This window comes from Dreissena polymorpha, chromosome 5 (genome assembly GCF_020536995.1).
Source record: "Dreissena polymorpha isolate Duluth1 chromosome 5, UMN_Dpol_1.0, whole genome shotgun sequence".
In the NCBI taxonomy this organism is placed as follows: Eukaryota; Metazoa; Mollusca; class Bivalvia; order Myida; family Dreissenidae; genus Dreissena; species Dreissena polymorpha.
In genome coordinates, this window is record NC_068359.1 from 93,754,535 (window position 1) to 93,775,573 (window position 21,039).

The 21,039-nt window shown below is 37.0% G+C and overlaps 2 protein-coding genes across 4 annotated transcripts in view; one reads left to right on the forward strand and one right to left on the reverse strand.

Annotated features, from left to right (window-relative positions):
• Positions 1–21,039, forward strand: part of LOC127881458 (histone H4 transcription factor-like) — a 57,853-nt gene that overhangs the window by 13,574 nt on the left and 23,240 nt on the right. The window lies entirely within an intron of this gene.
• LOC127881459 (11-beta-hydroxysteroid dehydrogenase type 2-like) lies at positions 5–20,593 on the reverse strand. 3 transcript variants are annotated; one of them, XM_052429352.1, is made up of 6 exons: positions 20,432–20,593; positions 4,141–4,885; positions 3,237–3,449; positions 2,724–2,870; positions 2,259–2,396; positions 5–1,997 (listed from the first exon to the last, which is right to left on the reverse strand). In XM_052429352.1, exons 2-6 carry the CDS (start codon positions 4,457–4,459, stop codon positions 1,630–1,632), a joined length of 1,185 nt encoding a protein of 394 aa, XP_052285312.1. In that variant the 5' UTR covers positions 4,460–4,885; positions 20,432–20,593; the 3' UTR covers positions 5–1,629. The 3 variants fall into 3 exon arrangements, with proteins under 3 accessions (XP_052285312.1, XP_052285310.1, XP_052285311.1); XM_052429350.1 differs by having other exon boundaries at positions 2,688–2,870; XM_052429351.1 differs by lacking the exon at positions 20,432–20,593 and adding an exon at positions 20,189–20,330 and having other exon boundaries at positions 2,688–2,870.

Here is a 21,039-nt window from a genome sequence, read left to right on the forward strand (position 1 = left end):
CACAGCCTTCTTGATGTTTATTTCATAAATAATTTAAATATGTAAGTATTTTTAATAAATACAGCATCAAATAGCAACAACAATACATTTAAGACATATAAATGCCCAAATATTTAACACACATACTAAAATATTCAAAAAATACATTTTTTTAAACAAAAAAACTGATAGCAATACACACATAAAGCATGGGCTAGCATTGCCTGGTTCAGTATATACATATTGACAATATAGCACGGTGTAATTGAAAAACATAAGTGAACTAAACAACATAACTGCTGTTTTGAATTACATTGTCAGATTTAAAATAGTTATATAAACAATAAAATAAGTCAATCTAGCAAGTTGTTCTTAAAGCAGGCTTATTGTTGAGAAATAGTGGCATGAAGATTTCATTGGTCTGATCTACCCAAAATTCAATTGGTATTCTTTTGATTAGACTTTTCATGCAGACATTTTCTCTATTGTTTTCATATTAAGGTATTACTTAATTTTTTTATATGTATATAATTGTACATAATGTTAAAGACCTTGTTTGTTATGTCCTCTTTGTCATGAATCAAAATGCTTATAAAATAAACTTTCTTTAGAATATTGCCTTAATGTTATTGAGGAAATTTGTTGATTTGGGTTGATGAGTCTAATAAAACGCAATTTCATTATTTAGAATTGCCTTTGCGACTCAGTCACTGAATAAACTTAAGCAAAATTAAATCATACATATAACTCATAATAACGTTTTAATTGTGGTTCTTATATTAATATCAAGTGCTCTTAAACACAAATGTGTGCAGGAGTAAGTGGATGAATGAATATGAGCCATGCTCTGTGAGAAGGGGGTTTAATGCACGTGCGTAAAGTGTCGTCCCAGATTAGCCTGTGCAGTCCGCACAGGCTAATCAGGGACGCCATTTTCCATTCTTTTATTTTTGGCTTCAAAAAAGTCTCCCTTAGCAAAAATAAAAAAAGTTGAGGTGGAAAGTGTCGTCCCTGATTAGCCTGTGCATATTGCACAGGCTAATCTGGGACGACACTTTACTCACATTCATTAAACCCCCTTCTCCAAGAACACGGCCCATATGGAAGGATTTGGGGTTATACAAACATGGCAAGGCATCAGTGACAAAACAATCACTGCATACATGCAGCACTTTTTATCAAAATCACAGACAAATTGTATAGATAAATACTGAAACTTTTGTATAAGCAGTAGTATGAATTTGTGGCATTGATACATATCCTGTAATATAGGAGCTGTAGGCATATATGGCATCAATACTATATGTAAGAGAGATTTAATTTCTACAAAATGTTCCACTGTGGCACCATATACTGTTGAAAGTTATTTATAATTATTACTTATTGAGCTGTGTTGTAAAAATAAAACTTGGCTTAATGCATACATGTAAACTATCGTCCCATATTAGCTTGTGCCGTCTGCACAGGCTAATCAGGGAGGACACTTTCCCCTTTATTGGATTTTTCTTTTATATGAGGTCTCTTCTAAATGAAAATCCAGTTAAGGCGGAAAGTGTTGTCCCTGACTAGCCTGTGTTGACTGTACAGGCTAATCTGGGACGACATTTTAGGCACATGCATTAATCCAAGTTTTCCCAGAATGAGGCTCAGTTAATCTGACTCTTTCGCGATGAGACCATTAAGTCGCTCCTTAGGCTCCAGTGCCTTTGGTTTCAACACAAACCACCCGGCGAACACTTTCATGAGGGGCTCTCTCACTACCGGTGGTAGATATGTGTAGATAAAAGGCAGTGTCCTTGCCAGAAAGCCGCTGTAGTAAAACGCCTGAGGCTTGTCTTCTGACACGGCTCGGAGGATAGTGTTAACTATTGTGCTGAGGTCTGGGGTTGTCTTGGATTCGTGATTTGGCATCTTGAATGTTGGGGTGAAGCACTCCCGGCCGTAGTCTTGCTTCACTGTAGGGGAAGCCACTTTCCACCATCTCTCAGCTGTTGATTGCTTGTCGTAGGCCAGGATTCCTAGGAGATGAAATAACTATCATTATATATTGCTCTTTTTTAATAGGTTTTAATTATTTTAGAATGTGTGTTTGGGCTCAAACTTATTAGTATGCAAACCTTATCTATACATTTATTATGTGACTTGTTTGGATTATTTGAGAGTAAATGGATTTGAGTTTGAAGCTCCAACTTATGTCTTGTTCAAATGATGCCAGTGATTATTAAACCTGCTTAGTAGCCCCCTTGGTCAATAGCTACTGATGCCTGTGATATGTGTACCTGTTCTGTAGCCACTTGGTACTATAGTGGAGACATGGACGCCCCAGAGTTTCTGCTCATACCGCAGACTTTCTGTGAGAATGGCCAGGGCTGCCTTGGAGGCACAGTATACGCCCATGTGGGCTACCGGCACAAGTCCTGAAACAGATGGGCTCAATAAGGTCCACCAGCAAGTCTGCTTTGGTCAATTCAACCGAGGCTTCAAAATGAAAATGTCAAAAAGGCGCTTCATAGTAGTAACAAAGTTGTTCTAGAGAAATGTTTGTAGTATTTTTTTGGTGATGGACACATCTAAAAGAGAATTGAAACAAATAATTAATGGTTGATTTTGGATTATTTATAGACCGTCACTTAAGGCAACCTTGCATTAAAATAGTATCTCTTGGAGCCTAATATCCACCCTTTCATGTCTACCTTAAAGCAAGATACCTGCATTGCTGGCCACATTGACAATGCGACCCTGACTTCTGCGTACAAATGGCAGGAAGGTCTTGCACATGTTGAGTGGACCGAAGAAGTTAACCCTCATCTGTCTCTCTATATCCTCCAGGGACATGATCTCTATGTTGCCAATGAGACAGATACCCGCATTGTTGATCACTGCCCATAAATCTGGAAAGGTTGGGTCAACATATGAGCTTCAGTTGTATTTTGAATATTTTACCAACATGTATGTATAAACAAATAATAAATTAAAGAATGTTAACAGTATTGTTGTAAGCAGTCAAAACATTGTTTACTACAACAGTCAAATTAATTGCTTTTGCAGTTATTATCATAAGCAGTTGAAATATTTTTTAATACAATAGTTAAATGTATTGTAGTTATAATGGGTGTAAGTTTCAATAGTTTAAGATACAATGCTACCTCTGAAATCATAATTTCATACACTTTACAAACTATCAATGAAGAAAATAAAAAACTTTGTACCATTAATGTCCATTATACAACAAACGTTTGCAATATTAAACTATTTACTGTCATTTCCGAGGCAGTTCCTCACAGTTTCCGCAGCCTGAGCAATCTGTGCGCTGTCCTGTACATCTAACTGTAGGGTCCTGAGGTTTGGTGAGCAGCTGCCTACGAGCTCCCTTGGCCCTTGTCCGCTCACCTGAAGGCAACCTGCAAACACCCTGTAGCCCTCTCTGTCCATGCACTTGGCAAGCTCATGGCCTATACCCCGGTCACAGCCTGTGTTAGAAGAGGAGAGATCATAGCATATTGGTTTATTTTTGTGTAAGGTTTCCAATCTTATCAAAAGTCACATATTTTAATATACAGACAGTCTTGGCAAAGACTGCCGATGATGTTTTGATTGTGACTCTAAGAATCGGATTAGTCATTGTTATTGAAATGTTAGCTCAGGTGTCTGGTGTTAAAATTTCGTCTGAATCTTGAAATACATGCACACATAATCCATTTCTTGCATTTATTTTGCCCAAATAAAGGATTTCACCTTGTAATTTCCAAAAATGAGATAAAAGAGTCAAGCTGTGTTTTATCGTACTTTCAGGGTGCTTACATTTTAACAAGGGCAGGAAGCATGTTATCAGGGTCAGTGGCTTGACCCGTCAACAATGATAGTATGGACTTGTTCTCATAATTTAAATATTTCTTTCAAACATTCACAAAAAGAAATATATAGGCTGTGCTCTGTGCAAAAGGGGTTTAATGCATGTGCATAAAGTGTGATCCCAGATTAGCCTGTGCAGTCCACACAGGCTAATCAGGGACAAAACCTTCTGCCTAAGCATTATTTTGTTAAGAAGAGACTTTCTTTTAACGAAAAATATCATAAAAGTGGAAAGTGTCTTCCCTGATTAGCATGTGCGGACAAAAACAAAACAAAAACGCACACTTTTATATCAAAGCACACACTCACCAGTAATAAGGACATATTTCCCGTTGACGGGCAGCTGCTGTCTGTGCATGGAACTCCAGTGATACAGGGTACACACTACCATGAAGGCGGCCTGAACCAGGCGATAGTCGATGAAGGCAATCAGACGATGGCTTACCAGTATGGCTGCTAGAAGTGAGCAGGAATATGCACTCAGGATGATTTTCTTGCGTAAATAATATGAAAGAACCACGGTCAGGTAGCCCATCCCAACAATAAGGTTTGGGTCAAAGTCTAGCAATGACATGCTTGGGAAAGTGTTTTTGTCACCAAGCTGGTCAATATGGCTTCTGGTGGTCATACTTCTGCAGGATTCGGAATTGTCGTGTGTTCTTCGTAGGAGATTGTCATTCTAATTTCAATGTGAAAGAAACCGTGTGAAGATATAAGGTGAAAATGGATTATGAAGTAGCATCCATATGTATTGAAGTATCTTCTGCTGTTTTTTCAACTTTAGGATCCTTATCTCTTCTGGATTGCAACTAGACATTGATTTCTTTATAATATTCTTTGTGTTGATGTCTTTTCACAGTATCACTATTTTTCTTGCTGTTGATTTCTTTTTGGCTTGTGATGTTTGTGTATTCTGTTGATTTCTGAGAAGATAATGTTGAGTTGTTGTGATGGATGTAAGCTTGTTGTATTGTTGACCCTGAAAGTTGCGTGCTGTTTATTTCTGAGTGAGATCAGGTCAGTTTCATCACAGATGGTTGGCTGAGCAAGGACACTGAAAACAAACATGAGTATTGATTTTTTAAATTTTATCTTTATGGATTTTGGACTTGTCTGCCATGAAAAAAACAAAACACTTCCAACAAAGGGGATGGCCGAATAAATAATTTGTGCACATTTGTGTAAGAATGATAGTGATTTTAAATCTGAAACATTGTGTTTCATAAAGCTTCTAAATACTCATAACAGCAGCAAATGATAGAGAAATCTTAATATTTGTTTGACAAAGTGATAATGTCCCACTGGCTGCCATTCAGATTTGTTTAATTTTTGTTGAAAGGCATATTTTAATGAAATTTTAATAGAGTTGATGGACATGATGCAAATTGATATTGAACATAGGATTTTCTATGAGAACACTACAAAATAGCTGAAAGGTTGCTGTCTTTATTTTGGTTGACTAGCCATCATCTTTTCTTTCTAAATGATTTGATATGCATGGACTTATTTATCGTCAATGATAGCTCTTGTTTTTAGCTCACTTGAGCACAAATGAGCCGCGTTCTGAGAAAACTGGGCTTAATGCATGTGGGTAAAGTGTCATCCCAGATTAGACTGTGCAGTTCGCACAGGCTAATCAGGGACGACACTTTCCGCTTTTATGGTATTTTTAGTTTGAAGGAAGTTCCTCTTTACCGAAAATCAAGTTTAGGCCCTTGACATATTGCTTTTATATTTTGCATTCTTCTTTACCAACATGACCCCAATCTATAAACAAGAGCAGACAACTGTATCAAGCATTTTGTTAGAATTATGGCCCTTTTTCCACTTAGAATATGCATATTATTGATAAATCTATAATAAAGTTTGTGTACCACCTCAAATATTTTCTGTCCCTTGACATTTTGCTTTTATATTTTGCATACTTCTTTAACAACATGACCCCAATCTTTTAACAAGAGCAGACAACTGTATTAAGCATTTTGTAAGAATTATGGCCCTTTTTCCACTTAGAATATGCATGTTATTGATAAATCTATGTTTAAGATTTCATACCATCTCAAATATTTTCTATGTACCTTGTCATATTGAATTTATATTTTGCATACTTCTTTACCAACATGACCCAATCTATAAACAAGAGCAGACAACTGTATCAAGCATTTTGTAAGAATTATGTTCCCTTTTTATGTCCCCCATCACTATAGTGGGGGACATATTATTTTTGACCTGTCTGTTGGTTTGTTTGTGTTTGTTTGTTTGCGTCAAACTTTAACATTTGCCATAACTTTTGCAATATTAAAGAAAGCAACTTCATATTTGGCATGCATGTGTATCTCATGGAGCTGCACATTTTGAGTGGTGAAAGGTCAAGGTCAGCCTTCAAGGTCAAAGATCGAATATATGGGTCAAATCGCAACTTGATATTTGGCATGCATGTGTATCTCATGGAGCTGCACATTTTGAATGGTGAAAAGGTCAAGGTCATCCTTCAAGGTCAAAGGTAAAATATATGAGGACCAGGGATCATATTTTTTTCGGTTTTGTCGGTCCTAGACCGATTGGGGTCATGAAAGACCGATTGAAAATCCCAAAGAGTCTGTTTGCTAAAATTCCCATGTCATGAAATCGATTACGCAGTGCACATGCTAGCATACCCTAATTACATTCATATCTCGATTAGGTGTGATAAACCATTCACTGCAGTCTCTAAACCGGTGACCAATCTATTGCACGTCAGCCGACTAGTATCAGCGTATGACCCCAAACAACGAAGATTCGCGCGGTTGTGTATTGGTCAAGCGTGAATAACCCAGTGTCAATGTCAATCGATAATTTCACTGGCTTATACCTAGCACACTAATCGGTCCGTAATGTGTGCTCGTCAACGATAAAATCGTTGGCAGTTACTTCAGAGATTAAAACCTCGATGTTATCCACGTGGAAATTGTGCATTTCATGCATGATACAGTCAGTAAACTTTCATGTAAACAAAGAAGAAAATCGGAAATTCTGCAATAATTGTGGGCGGACCTTATACACTGAAAGCATGCGCTGTAACTAAACAAAACATGCCGATACATTTTCCACCAGCGTAATAATCTGGCAATAAATGAATGAAAGTTGCGGTTTGATAGACAGAACAGCCAAAAGTTATTTTTATGGGCGGAACTTCACATAAAATAGTACACAAGAAATATAATATACATTGTATAAATCTTTAATAAAAATCGCGTTAGAATCGAAATAATTCGTGTACTTTATTGTTTTTTGTTGAATAACCCACGACCGGAAGTTAATATGTGTGGTTTTTAATCATTCGTGCTTTGCACTTTTGATTTAATCCCTACGCATCTTAACTATCGGCCGTGGTTTATTCGACAACGAACTATAACATACACGAATTGTTTTTCAACTATTTGGTTTTGTTATTGCCAGTAGCCAACCTACGCACAGACATTTGTTAGATTCAATGCATGTGTGTAAACTATTATCGAGTCGACAATGATTTAAAACATCGGTATAGACTTGCACAGATTAATAATATTGACAACGATGAAAAGTCAGATAAATAAAACCAATTGAGAAAACTCGTATGTTCCGTTTAAAAATGCTTCAGACAATTTAACTTGTACATTATTATACCCTCTTCATGAATGGCAAAATCAATGGTATATATTTTAACGTAGTTTGTCATAATTTCGGATAAAAATTTTCGGACACTTTTTCCCCATTTAAATCCAGACCGATTGATGTTGCTGGAAAATATGATCCCTGATGAGGACATATTGTTTCACAAACACATCTTGTTATACTTAGAAAACTGAAAATTAGGTTAAGTTTTGTGTTTAGGTTCACTTTACTCCTAAAGTATTAAAGCTATTGCTTTCATACTTGCAACACTTACTTACTATCATAAGTGGACTGTGCAGGCAAAATTATGTAACTCTGACTGGCATTTTGACAGAATTATGGCCCCTTTTATTTTAACAGAATTATGGCCATTTTTTATGCCCCCTTTCGAAGAAAAGGGGGTATATAATTTTCGCACTGTCCGTCTGTAAGTCTGTCTGTCAGTCTGTCACACTTTTCTTGTCCGCTCTCTAATTCAAATAGTTTTCATCTTATCTTTACGAAACTTGGCCAGAAGTTGTATATAGACAATATCTATGTCAAGTTCGAATATGGGTCATGCCGGGTCAAAAACTAGGTCACAGGGTCGAAAAAAACAAATCCAAGGGAAGTAATCAGCTTTATATGGACATAATTATCTGACCTACCAAATTAATTATTTTTAACCAGGTTTTTCAAAGAAAAAAAAAAGGTTATTAGATTGGCGAATGTCGGTAGGCGGGCTGGCTGGCGGGCGGGCGGAACAAGCTTGTCCGAACCATAACTCTGTCTTTCATTGTCAGATTTTAAAATCATTTGGCACATTTGTTCACCATCATTAGAAGGTGTGTCGCGCGAAAGAATTACGTCAATTTCTCCAAGGTAAAGGTCACAATTTGAGTTTGAAGGTAAAAAATGGCCATAAATGAGCTTGTCCTGGCCATTTCTTTGTCGTTCATTGTCTGATTTTAAAATCATTTGGCACATTTGTTCAACATCATTAGACGGTGTGTCGCACAAAAGAATTACGTCGATGTCTCCAAGGTCAAGGTCACAATTTGAGTTTGAAGGTCAAAAATGGCCATAAATGAGCTTGTCTGGGCCATTACTTTGTGATTCATTGTTAGATTTTAAAATCATTTGGCACATTAGTTTACCATTATTAGACAGTGTGTCGCGCGAAAGAATCACGTCGATATCTCCAAGGTCAAGGTCACAATTTGAGTTTGAAGGTCAAAAATGGCCATAAATGAGCTTGTCTGGACCATTACTATTTCATTCATTGTGACATTTTAAAATCATTTGGCACATTTGTTCACCATTATTGGACAGTGTGTCGCTCGAAAGAATTACGTCAATATCTCCAAGGTCAAGGTCGCCACAACTAAAAATAGATTGATTTTGAAACAACTATGTAACTATGAACAATCAGTAACAATGCACATTTTGATTTTGAGTTGTCTCCATCAGACTTTTATTTATGCCCCCCTTCTAAGAAGAGGGGGTATATTGTTTTGCACATGTCGGTTGGTCCGTCGGTCGGTCCGTCCACCAGATGGTTTCCGGATGATAACTCAAGAAGGTTAAGGCCTAGGATCATGAAACTTCATAGGTACATTAATCATGACTGGCAGATGACCCCTATTGATTTTCAGGTCACTAGGTCAAAGGTCAAGGTCACAGTGACTTGAAATAGTAAAATGGTTTTCGGATGATAACTCAAGAACGCTTAGGCCTAGGATCATGAAACTTCATAGGTACATTTATCATGACTGGCAGATGACCCCTATTGATTTTCAGGTCACTGGGTCAAAGGTTAAGGTCACAGTGACTCTAAACAGTAAAATGGTTTCAGGATGATAACTCAAGAATGCTTACACCTTGGATCATGAAACTTCATAGGTTCATTGATAATGACTGGCAGATGACCCCTATTGATTTTCAGGTCACTAGGTCAAAGGTCAAGGTCACAGTGACTCGAAACAGTAAATGGTTTCCTGGTGATAACTCAAGAATGCTTACGCCTAGGATCATGAAACTTCATAGGTACATTGATCATGACTGGCAGATGACCCGTATCAATTTTCAGGTTACTAGGTCAAAGGTCAAGGTCACAGTGACTCGAAACAGTTAAATGGTTTTTGGACGATAACTAAAGAATAATTATGCCTAGGATCATGAAACGTTATAGGTACATTGATCATGACTGGCAGATGACCCCTATTGATTTTCAGGTCACAAGGTCAAAGGTCAAGGTCACAGTGACAAAAACGTATTCACACAATGGATTCCACTACAACTGACAGCCCATATGGTGGGCATGCATGTTTTACAAACAGCCCTTGTTTTCTAATTGAAAATGAGGTCAATTTTAAACAAGGGGATTAACAATACACATTTTGCATTGTCTCCCTTTATCAGATTTTTTTCAACTGAAAACCTGGTTTTGTGACAATTTTGTCCCTTGTTGTTAAATAAATCAAAGCGGCGAAGTAGGCGGCATTGTGTTTCTGACAAACACAACGTTGTAAAAGGTCAAGGTCATCCTTCAAGGTCTAAGGTCAAAAATACAAATCCAAGGGAAGGCATGCATGTTTTACAAACAGCCCTTGTTTTCTAATTGAAATCAAGGTCAATTTTACACAAGGGGGTTAACAATACACATTTTGAATTGTCTCCCTTTATCAGATTTTTTCAACTGAAAACCTGGTTTTGTGACAATTTTGTGCCTTGTTAAATAAATCAAAGCGGCGCAGTAGGCGGCATTGTGTTTCTAACAAACACATCGTTGTAAAAGGTCAAGGTAATCCTTCAAGGTCTAAGGTAAAAAATACAAATCCAAGGGAAGTAATAAACTTTAAAGGGATATAATTATTCCATATTGAACATAGCAACTTGATATTTGGCATGCATGTGTATCTCATGGAGCTGCACATTTTGAGTGGTGAATCTACAGTCACGGTAGTGGCTTTTAATTATTTGCTACTAAAAATAGAGATTTGTAAGGGACAATTATTTTCAAGGGAAGTAATTTATATAATTATAAATCTCAGATTATATGTTTTCTTTCTTTGTGAATTTAAAGCCACACACCTTGAAACGAAGTATATGGCGCAGTAAATTTTAGTATAAATCAGAAACATATTTTATCTATGCCAATTAGAATATATCTGGTGGTTAAAAGGTAGAAATCTGTCTTTTTTGCGCTTAAAAACTTAAAAATAATAGCGTATGTCGAAATGGACGTATACGTCTAGAAATCCTACTTTCTGTTTTAAAAGCCGTGCTGTTTGAAAAATTATAAATTACTTGCTAACTATGCTATAGATTTCATTATTTCTATACCAATTCAAATATATCTGATGGTTACAAGGTAGAAATCCTTCTTTTTTGCTCTTTAATACTTAAAAAATAATCCTACTTTCGGTTTTAGAATTTAAAAAAATAATAAATTACTTGCTAACTAGGCTATAGATTTAATGACAATTTTGCACACTTTCAAATTGCATCTACATGTTTTGATTAACATGTATTTCATTTTAAGGTGTGTGGCTTTAAAGGGGCCTTTTCACAGATTTTGGCATTTTTATACGCCCGTATAAAATACGGGACGTATTATGTGAAACCCCTTGGCGGCGGGCGGGCGGGCGGCGGGCGGGCGGGCGGCGGGCGGCGGGCGGAAGGCATCACTTTGTCCGGACTCTAATTCAAATTGTATTCATCCGATCTTCACCAAACTTGGTCAGCAGTTGCATCTAGTTGATATCTAGGCCAAGTTCGAATATGGGTCATGCCGGGTCAAAAACTAGGTCATAGGGTCAATAAGTGCATTTTCAAAGGGGCCACTTTGTCCGGACTCTATTTCAAATTGTATTCATCCGATCTTCACCAAACTTGGTCAGCAGTTGCATCTAGTTGATATATAGGCCAAGTTCGAATATGGGTCATGCCGGGTCAAAAACTAGGTCATAGGGTCAATTAGTGCATTTTCAACGGCGCCACTTTGTCCGGACTCTAATTCAAATTGTATTCATCCGATCTTCACCAAACTTGGTCAGTAGTTGCATCTAGTTGATATCTAGGTCAAGTCCGAATATGGGTCATGCTGGGTCAAAAACTAGGTCAAAGGGTCAATTAGTGCATTTTACTTTGTCCGGACTCTAATTCAAATTGTATAAATCTTATCTTCACCAAACTTGGTCAGTAGTTGCATCTAGTTGATATCTAGGCCAAGTTCGAATATGGGTCATGCCAGGTAAAAAACTAGGTCATAGGGTCAATTAGTCCATTTTCAACAGCGCCACTTTGTCCGGACTCTTATTCAAATTGTATTCATCCGATCTTTACCAAACTTGGTCAGTAGTTGCATCTAGTTGATATCTAGGTCAAGTTCGAATATGGGTCATGTCGGGTCAAGAACTAGGTCATAGGGTCAATTAGTGCATTTTCAACGGCACCACTTTGTCCGGACTCTAATTCAAATTGTATTCATCCGAAACTTTTAAACAACTTTTTATCCTGCGTCAAAGTGGTATGGGGGTATAAGTCACATTCAGTGACAAAGCTCTAGTTGGGATTGGGAACATAGCCGAATTTCGGCTATAAAATCGGGAAAAAAAACCCCTGATATAGCATGATGTCCGCTCTCTAATTGAAGTAGTTTTCGTCTGATCTTCACCGAATTTAGTCAGATGTTACGTCTAAATGATATCTAGGTCAAGTTCAAACATGGGTCATGCCGGGTCAATAACTAGGTCTCGAGGTCACTCAGTGCATTTCAAGCATTGAGCATGGTGTCCAAAACCTTCGAACGGGCGTATCTTGTGACAGTTTGACACTCTTGTTTAACTTATTCATTAAATGCTTTATATCGATAAATGTAAGCATTCTATCGTAACAGCTCCAGTAAAAAATCAAGAATAAAATTTAAAAAAGGAAATGAACATTGCCCGGTCAAGGTTTCGAACCAGTGACCCCTGGAGTCCTGCCAGAGTCCTGAAGTAAAAACGCCTTAACCTACTGAGCTATTCCGCCGAGTACACATACGTGACGTATTTTATACCTTATATAAGCAATCTTCGTAGTTTCACAAAATTTAACGACAAAAACAGAACTCTCCAAATTATTCAATCGTTTCGCGTTGCAACGCTTTATAATTTTTAGGTTTTAAAATCGTCAAAAGATGCATATAATGGCTATATTAGACCATGGTAAATGTTCAGTATTACTGTTTCCTCACAAATATCATAACTAAAACGAAAATTTGCGAATCTGAAACAACTTTTTTCAATTTTGTCAATTTACCAAAGCGTGAAAAGATCCCTTTAAGCTCTTTTCACAGTTACTGTACAGATTTTTTATTTTGATTATTTATAACTCAAATGATTGATTTGTCAAAGTTTTTTTTTAATGATATAATTATCATTTCTTTCCTGTACTAATTTGTGAATGGTAGGGTTCATTGCATACCTGTGGACTTATGTCCATAGATACATGATGAACTCTGGCTATGATCTCTTTGATAAACCACAGGCCTTGGTTGTCAGTGATGTCTGACTTGGTCATTTTTGACTCTACACACCCCCCCCTCCTCCCCGGTTGGATTGGACAAAATCCAAGGGAAGTAATAAGCTTTAAAGGGAGATGATTTATACACCTGCCAAATGATAAATAGAAATTTTATTTCAAAGCGGCGGCAGTAGGGGGCATTGTGTTTCTGACGAACACATCTCTTGTTGACTTTATGTCACTTTGAATATTTTGTTAAATTTTGTGTTTAGATCCACTTAACTTCTAAAGTATCAAGGCTATTGCTTTCAAACTTCAAATACTTTCTTATCATCATGAGGGTACTGTCCCTGGAAAGTTGAATTTGACCTTGACCTTTGAATGACATTTACTCGGAAGGTCAAATTTATAAATTTTGCTTAAATTGCCATAACTTCTTTATTTATGATTAGATGTGATTCATACTTTGACAAAACAACACGTACCTGACAAACCACAATGGACTCCACCCAAACAACCCCCAGAATCCCCCCCCCCCCCCAAAAAAAAATTAAAAAATATTGTGTTTCCTTTTTTTTCCTTATTTATGAAAGATAATCTAAGAAATGACCACCCCTCCACATTATACCCCCTCTCCCAAAAAGATTTTTTTTTTAAACATGGTTAAAAAAAACACAAATATTTATTATCCCCCGCCAGAGGCGGAGGGATATTGTTTTGGCGTTGTCCGTCCGTCCTTCCGTCCGTCTTTCCGTCCGACACTTTTGTGTCCGGTGCCATATCTTGGAAGTGCTTCAGCGGATTTCATTGAAACTTGGTATGAGTATATATATGGATAAGAGGATGATGCACGCCAAATGGCATTGTAAATCATCTGTTAATAACGGAGTTATGGCCCTTTGTATCTTGAAAAAAATGGGTTTTTTGTGTCCAGAGCCATATCTTGGAAGTGCTTTGGCGGATTTCATTGAAACTTGGTATGAGTATATATATGGATAAGAGGATGATGCACGCCAAATGACATTGTACGCCATCGGATAATAACGGAATTATGGCCCTTTCTATCTTGAAAAATGCTTTTTTGAGTGTCAAATTTAACACTTTTGTGTCCAGAAGCATATTGGCGGGGGATATCAATTCAAAGAATTTGCTTGTTTATTTCATTTTACTTCATGATTTATACTTGCCTGACTGAAATGTACATAAGGATATTATTCCCGTATTAATATCAACAATCCGCTAAAAATAGAACCCACGTGATCTAAACCATTATCACGTGGTTAAAAACCTCTTTTATATACCATGTGTAAACCCCATTCGTCAGTTTTATTTCCGGCGACAAACAAATCACATGTATCAACTTTCTGCATCGTTTTGGATATTTTTGTCCAGTTTATTGAGTTTATTGTGTTTAAGAATATTTTATTTGGATTTTTATCGTATTTTGGTGAGTGTTTGCGTGATTATGGCTAATGCAGCACTTTCTTTAAATAATGATTCACTTTCGAGTGAGGAAAATGACGACGTCATTTCAGTCAAGAGTGGCCGGTCAAATTCGACATCTTCAAAATCAAAAAGACATACACCACGGGGGAGTCAAGCAGATTTTGACAATTTACGACGTAATGTAAGTGAACTTGACAAACGGTTTTCGAATGTTGATTCGAAATTAGACCGTTTAATGAATCTTATGGACACTCTAGCTTGGCTAGGCAGAGACCACAGCCGACTGGCATGGACACGGCCGTATTTCACACAGTGACCGGGACGACCGGTGGTGACACTGTTGGAAATAGCAAATCTCTCGAGTGGGATGAGGATGACACGCTATCCATACAACCAGGTCAGCGAGAGAAGTCTCAGCTTTTGGGTGATGATGACTCTGACCATAGCAATTCACATTCATTGATTGGTGACCATTGTCAGGACAGTGACTCTGATGAACGGTTCATGAAATATTCTAGTAAAACACGAGATCTTTTGCGTGACATGTTTGGTCAAGATGCCGTCACTAGACCGGACAAGGGTGATACAGGCATAATTTTAGACAAAGCTCAGCGTGATGTACTCAGTGAGACATGGAGAGCTGAAAAACCTACAAAGGTTTCTGCATTCAAGGACAGTTATTGATCTGTGTTTCCAGTGTCAGCAGAAGCAGAAGAATTTCTGTGTGTACCTAGTTTGGACAATATTATCTTGAACCTGTTGATAAAACATTTCGGTTCAAAAGCTTCTGTTAAGTCGCAACAACTATACTCTCAACCTTTACGGGACTTGGAGAAACTAGCATTTCAAGGACAACATGCGGCAAGGATGGGAATTGTCATCAATGTAGACATGCAACAAGCATTGGGTAATTTGCTCAAAGTGTTGACTGACAAAGACGTAAAAATTGACAATGCAATACAATGTGTAAGAGACATATTTGCAATGAATACCAAGTCGCTCGACCAGTTAGGAAGAACAGGAGAAATACACCACTTGGTAAGAAGGAAAGCTGCAATGGCAGATTGTGGTTTGAATGATTCCAGAGAGGTGCGCAATCAAATATGGAATCTACCCTTGACTCATGAGGGTATTTGTGGTTCAGGACTCGAACAAAAACTGAAAGAACGTGTTGAAATGAATAAACAAATATCAGATCTCTTGCCAGAGGTAGACAGGAAACCTAAACGCAAAAACAGTGCTCCAGTCGATCAACCTTGGAAGCGTCCAAGGTTTACAGAGACTAGACAACAACCATACAGACCATATCATCAGCCATACAATGTGGGGACGGTGAGACCGCAGTTTCATGCGTCAGCTTCTGCAAAGTACCCCAGGTTTCCGAAGAGCAGCACTGCTAAGTCTGCCACGGTAAGTGATTCTTTTCAAAACAAATAAAAAAATTGACTGCCTAATGAAAAATCCGGAGATACCTGTTGGGGGTCGACTCAGATTTTTCATTCAAAATTGGACAAAAATAACACAAGATCAGTGGGTGTTATCTCTGATTCGAGAAGGTTACAAGTTAGAGTTTGAGACCATTCCTCTTTTCAACGGCATAAAAGAAACAAAATTGTCACAAGAAAATATGTCAATTCTGTTACAAGAGGTAGACACCTTATTACAAAAACAAGCTATAGAAAAGGTAAATCAGAATTTCAATCAAGGTTTCTACAGCTCATTTTTCTTGGTCCCAAAGAAAACTGGCGGAATGAGACCAGTTATAAATCTGAAACCCCTAAACATGTATCTTCGGACTCAACATTTCAAAATGGATTCAATGAAAACGGTTCTCAGTCTGGTACAAATAGGGGATTATGCTTTTTCTCTCGATCTGGCAGACACTTACCTTCACCTACCAATTTTTCCAAAGCATCGAAAGTTTCTGAGATTTTGTATAAACAAACAGGTATACCAATTTCGAGTAATGGCTTTTGGCCCCAAAGTTGCTCCTCGGACATTCACAAAATGCACAGCAGTGGTGGCAGCATACTTAAGACAACAAAGTCTGAGATTGTCGGTTTATCTAGACAATTGGTTGGGTTTGAATGCGACCAGAGAAGGTCTTCTTCAAGATCGAGAGAAACTGTTACATCTATTGATAGACCTAGGCTTCAATATCAATCTAAACAAGTCTCAATTAATACCTACTCAGATCATAACCTACATTGGGGGTCAGTTCCATTTAAAAGACGGGTTTGTGCGGCCAAATCAGGAGCGAATAGACAAAATTGCCTTAGCAGTAAAGAAAATTATGCTTCAGAAATGGGCAATGGCCAGCGAGTTTTTACATCTTTTAGGACTTCTAGCATCCTGTGTGGAGATAGTGCAGTTTGCTCGATTACACATGAGACCTATCCAATTATATCTGTTACATTTTTGGAAACCAAGTTCCAGGGATATGTCATACAAGATACCAATACATTCACATTTGCTCATACATCTAAAATGGTGGTTAGTTACAGCAAACATTTCACAGGGCAAACATTTTCAACAGCCATTAACCAATGTAACACTGCAGACAGATGCAAGCATGGTTGCATGGGGGGCATGTCTTGGGAACAAAATAGTTCAGGGAACCTGGTCTCTGCAAGACAGGAAATTACATATAAATTGTCTGGAAATGGAAGCAGTTTACAGAGCACTACTTCATTTTCTTCCTTTAATAAAGAATCAATCTGTTTAGTCCGGTCCGACAATACAACTGTTGTCCAGTACCTGAACAAACAAGGGGGGACACGCTCATCATACCTTTGCATGCAGACATGGAAAATTTGGCAATTGGCAATCAAAGAGAAAATTTGGTTAAAAGCTGCACATATTGCAGGTCGACTCAATGTTCTGCCCGATCAGTTGTCAAGGATTCGTATTCGTCCAACAGAGTGGACGCTGAACAGGTCAATAGTGGAAAGTATATTTCACAAGTGGGGATTTCCAATGATAGATTTATTTGCATCGTATCTGAACAAACAAGCTCTAATTTTTTGCACGTGGATTCCACACCCTGCCGCTCTAGCATTGGATGCATTGACAATTTCATGGGACAGAATGTTTGCATATGCATTTCCTCCGATTTGCCTGGTTTCCCGAGTCTTGCAGTACATGAAACAATTTCAATGCACAATCATGCTGATTGCCCCAATTTGGCCCAAACGCCACTGGTACCCGGAACTATTACAGTTGTCAATAGCAAATCCGATTGTATTACCATTAGTAGACAATCTGTTGAGCCAACCTCAGTCTCAGATTCTACACCCAAACACAAAAATGTTCCAATTAGCGGCATGGTTGCTATTGACAAACACTTATCAACAGAAGGTTTTTCAAAGAGAGCTAGATTTTTACTCAAATCAAGCTGGCGTTCAGGCAAACAGCAAGACTATAATTCAAAATTCAAAAAGTTCCGTAGCTGGTGTGTTACACGGGAAATTGATGTAATTTCAGCAACTATAGCTCAATGGGCTGATTTTTTAGCTGATTTATTCCATGAAGGTTTGCAATATCGAACTATTTCTGGTTATAGATCTATGTTGTCAGCGATCTTGCCGCCAATTAGTGACAAACCAGTAGGTCAACACCCACATATTGTAAGGATTCTGAAAGAGGTTTTTAATAAGAGACCACCAGTGACTAGACTGGTTCCTGAATGGGTTTTTACGGGTTGTACTTACCGCTTTACAGAAATACCCTTTTGAACCGTTATCTAAAACATCCTTAAAATATGTTACTCTTAAAACGTTTTTTCTTACAGCCATCACGACGTTCAGGAGAGTTGGAGACATACAAGCATTGAAGCTGGGGGAAAAATATGTATCAGTTCAGAGCCAAGGGGTCACCTTTTTGAGACAAGGTCTAAGTAAGACTGACCGGCCTAACCACATATCAGCGAAGATTTTTGTTCCATGTTATAAGGAGAACAAGTTACTAGATCCCAAACGAGCTATTACTTGGTATTAAAAAAAGACTGAACCTTTTAGAATTAAAGATGTTGATGAAAATGCTCTTTTCATAAGTTATATTAAACCACATAACAAAGTCTCAAAACAAACTATTAGTTCTTGGCTGGTAAAGGTGATTCAAACAGCTTATGATGATAAGACCAAGAAAGTGAAAGCACACTCTACTAGGTCGATTGGCCCATCATGGGCTTTATTTAATGGTGCATCTATGGAGTCCATTTTGCAGGCAGCAGATTGGTCACGCGAGGGCAATTTACAAAATGTTATTACAGAGATGTTGAAACTGTAGTATTGAAATGAGGTTGACTTTTTGTGAGATATCATTGATAATAATTTGAAAAAAAAAAATTTGTGTATAGAATGGACCAGTATTTTATATTTCATAGCATCTTATGCAATTCATTTCAGCATTTCAATGCTTGAACAAATATCTAAGAACAAACACTTGTTTCTCATGCCCCCCCCCCCCTGAACCCCCTACCAGGGCCATTACCTGGACCTACAACGGGGCCTAGGGGGCCCCCATGACCCCCGGCCGAATCGGTTGCTATTCCAAAATGATCCTTTGTTTACAATCATAATGACAACCCTGGTTGTCATACGGACATATGTTTAGTTTTATAAGGATTTGTTAGTATAAATATGGTTGTCCCTATATATATATATTTGTATGAATAACCACCAGGCGCAATAAACAATACACTGCTTAACCCTGCAGACATTTGTCTAGGTAGTATTTTCATCTTTATCTTCACTACAATATAATGAAAGAGATTAGAATATTGTTAAAATGCACATTTTAACGGTGATAAGATAATAGTGTACTGGTTTAATTACCCTTAGTGAACTTATTGCTTTATCATTGTCAAGGTTTTGTTATGTCTCTGAAACAAAATCAGTTAGTCTTCTATCATAAAATGATAATACACATGTATCATTTGTTTATTTTACAGCTATAATGTTTGTCAGGACCTTTCATAATTTAACTCTTCAGGTTAAAGATATTTTGTTTTAATAATTGATCAACTTTATTGCATAATACGTCTTGTGCATAAGTAAATGCTTTTGCTGCTCAATTATTCCTTTGATTCTACTTGCTTTTGCTACTATTTCAAGTAATACTTTAGCTGCTGCTGCTGTTAATGATCCTGATGATGATGACAATGTTGGTGATGATGTATCCTTCATTGCTATTGCCTCTAAAAAATATTATTCAAATTCTTATTATTTTTAAATGAAGGTGTTAATATCATTATACAATACAATATGTTTTGTGGCTTTATGCAAACCTCTTTTTATGTTGTGAGCAAAATAAATCCTTAGTTAATGCATGGGTTTTGTGTATAGAATGGACCAGTATTTTATATTTCATAGCATCTTATGCAATTCATTTCAGCATTTCAATGCTTGAACAAATATCTAAGAACAAACACTTGTTTCTCGTGGTATTCTATCAGCCTGTAACTGTTCTCCTTATTTAGTCAAAAGTTTATCATTATTTCACATGTAATATTTTATAATATATGTTAGCATTTCAGCATATTAATCTTGAAGAAAAACAAATACCTTAAAATGAAATGTATTAGCCCAATATTGCTCCTGTCCAAAAATGTATTTCAAATTCTTAGCTCTTATTAATGATTCCCAAAAAGGAGTACATTTATGCTTGTTAATGATAATTGAATTATATCAAGCTTAAACGGCTCACCAAATTTTATCCCTATGCTATATGTCATCACATTGTATCTTATGCACTTTATTTCAACTATAAAATAATTAAAAAAGATAAATACCTTATTGTGAGCATTGTATAATCCAAAATCGGTTCAACACTCGTAGTTAATCATGGACCAATATTTCATTTGTCAAATTATTATCAATATCAAAGATTCTAGCCTAGTAAAAAAAAAATTAAAAAACAAACTTATGGTATGATCATATCAGTTCAAAATCATTCACCACAAATGTAAACAAAATTGACCAATATACGATATTAAAAATAATTGCACAACAATGAAAAAAACAAAAACAAATACCTAATGGTGATAGTTGTATAAGCAGATAACCATGAACCTTTCTGTCCGAGTGTTGACCACATTGTGACAAGAGCTGTGCCTTTAAAGGGTGATAAGGCTCAGAAATGAGTAGACCAGCTGATAAAGTTAATCAATAGTAGCCTAGATATATCTTGACACATGCACTCGCTACTAATGAAGATTTAACAGGTCAGCCTAATTGAAAGGACATTTGACAAAATTAAGACTTTATAAATATGTCAATTGAAAGTTTAGACAGGCAGATAAGCAGGCCAGTCGAGGTCGTTTTTCACTACTTGCACCTATTGCTTGTTGAAGTACACAGTGCATTTGTACATTATATTTGGTGCAACAAATTTCAAACTATCAATCTCAAGTATAATTGTAATGTTTAAATATGGTCCAGGACCTTTCATGGATGAATGTCCATTAAGGGTATTTCAGTTGAGTATTTGAATAAATGTGTTTAAAATCTTGGCATACACAAGATCATAATATCATTGACTAATGATAATACTTTCCTTTCCACGGGATTTTAGCTTAGAAGAGACTTTTTTTTAATGAAATATACCATAAAGTGTCATCCCTGGTAGGCCTGTGTGGACTGC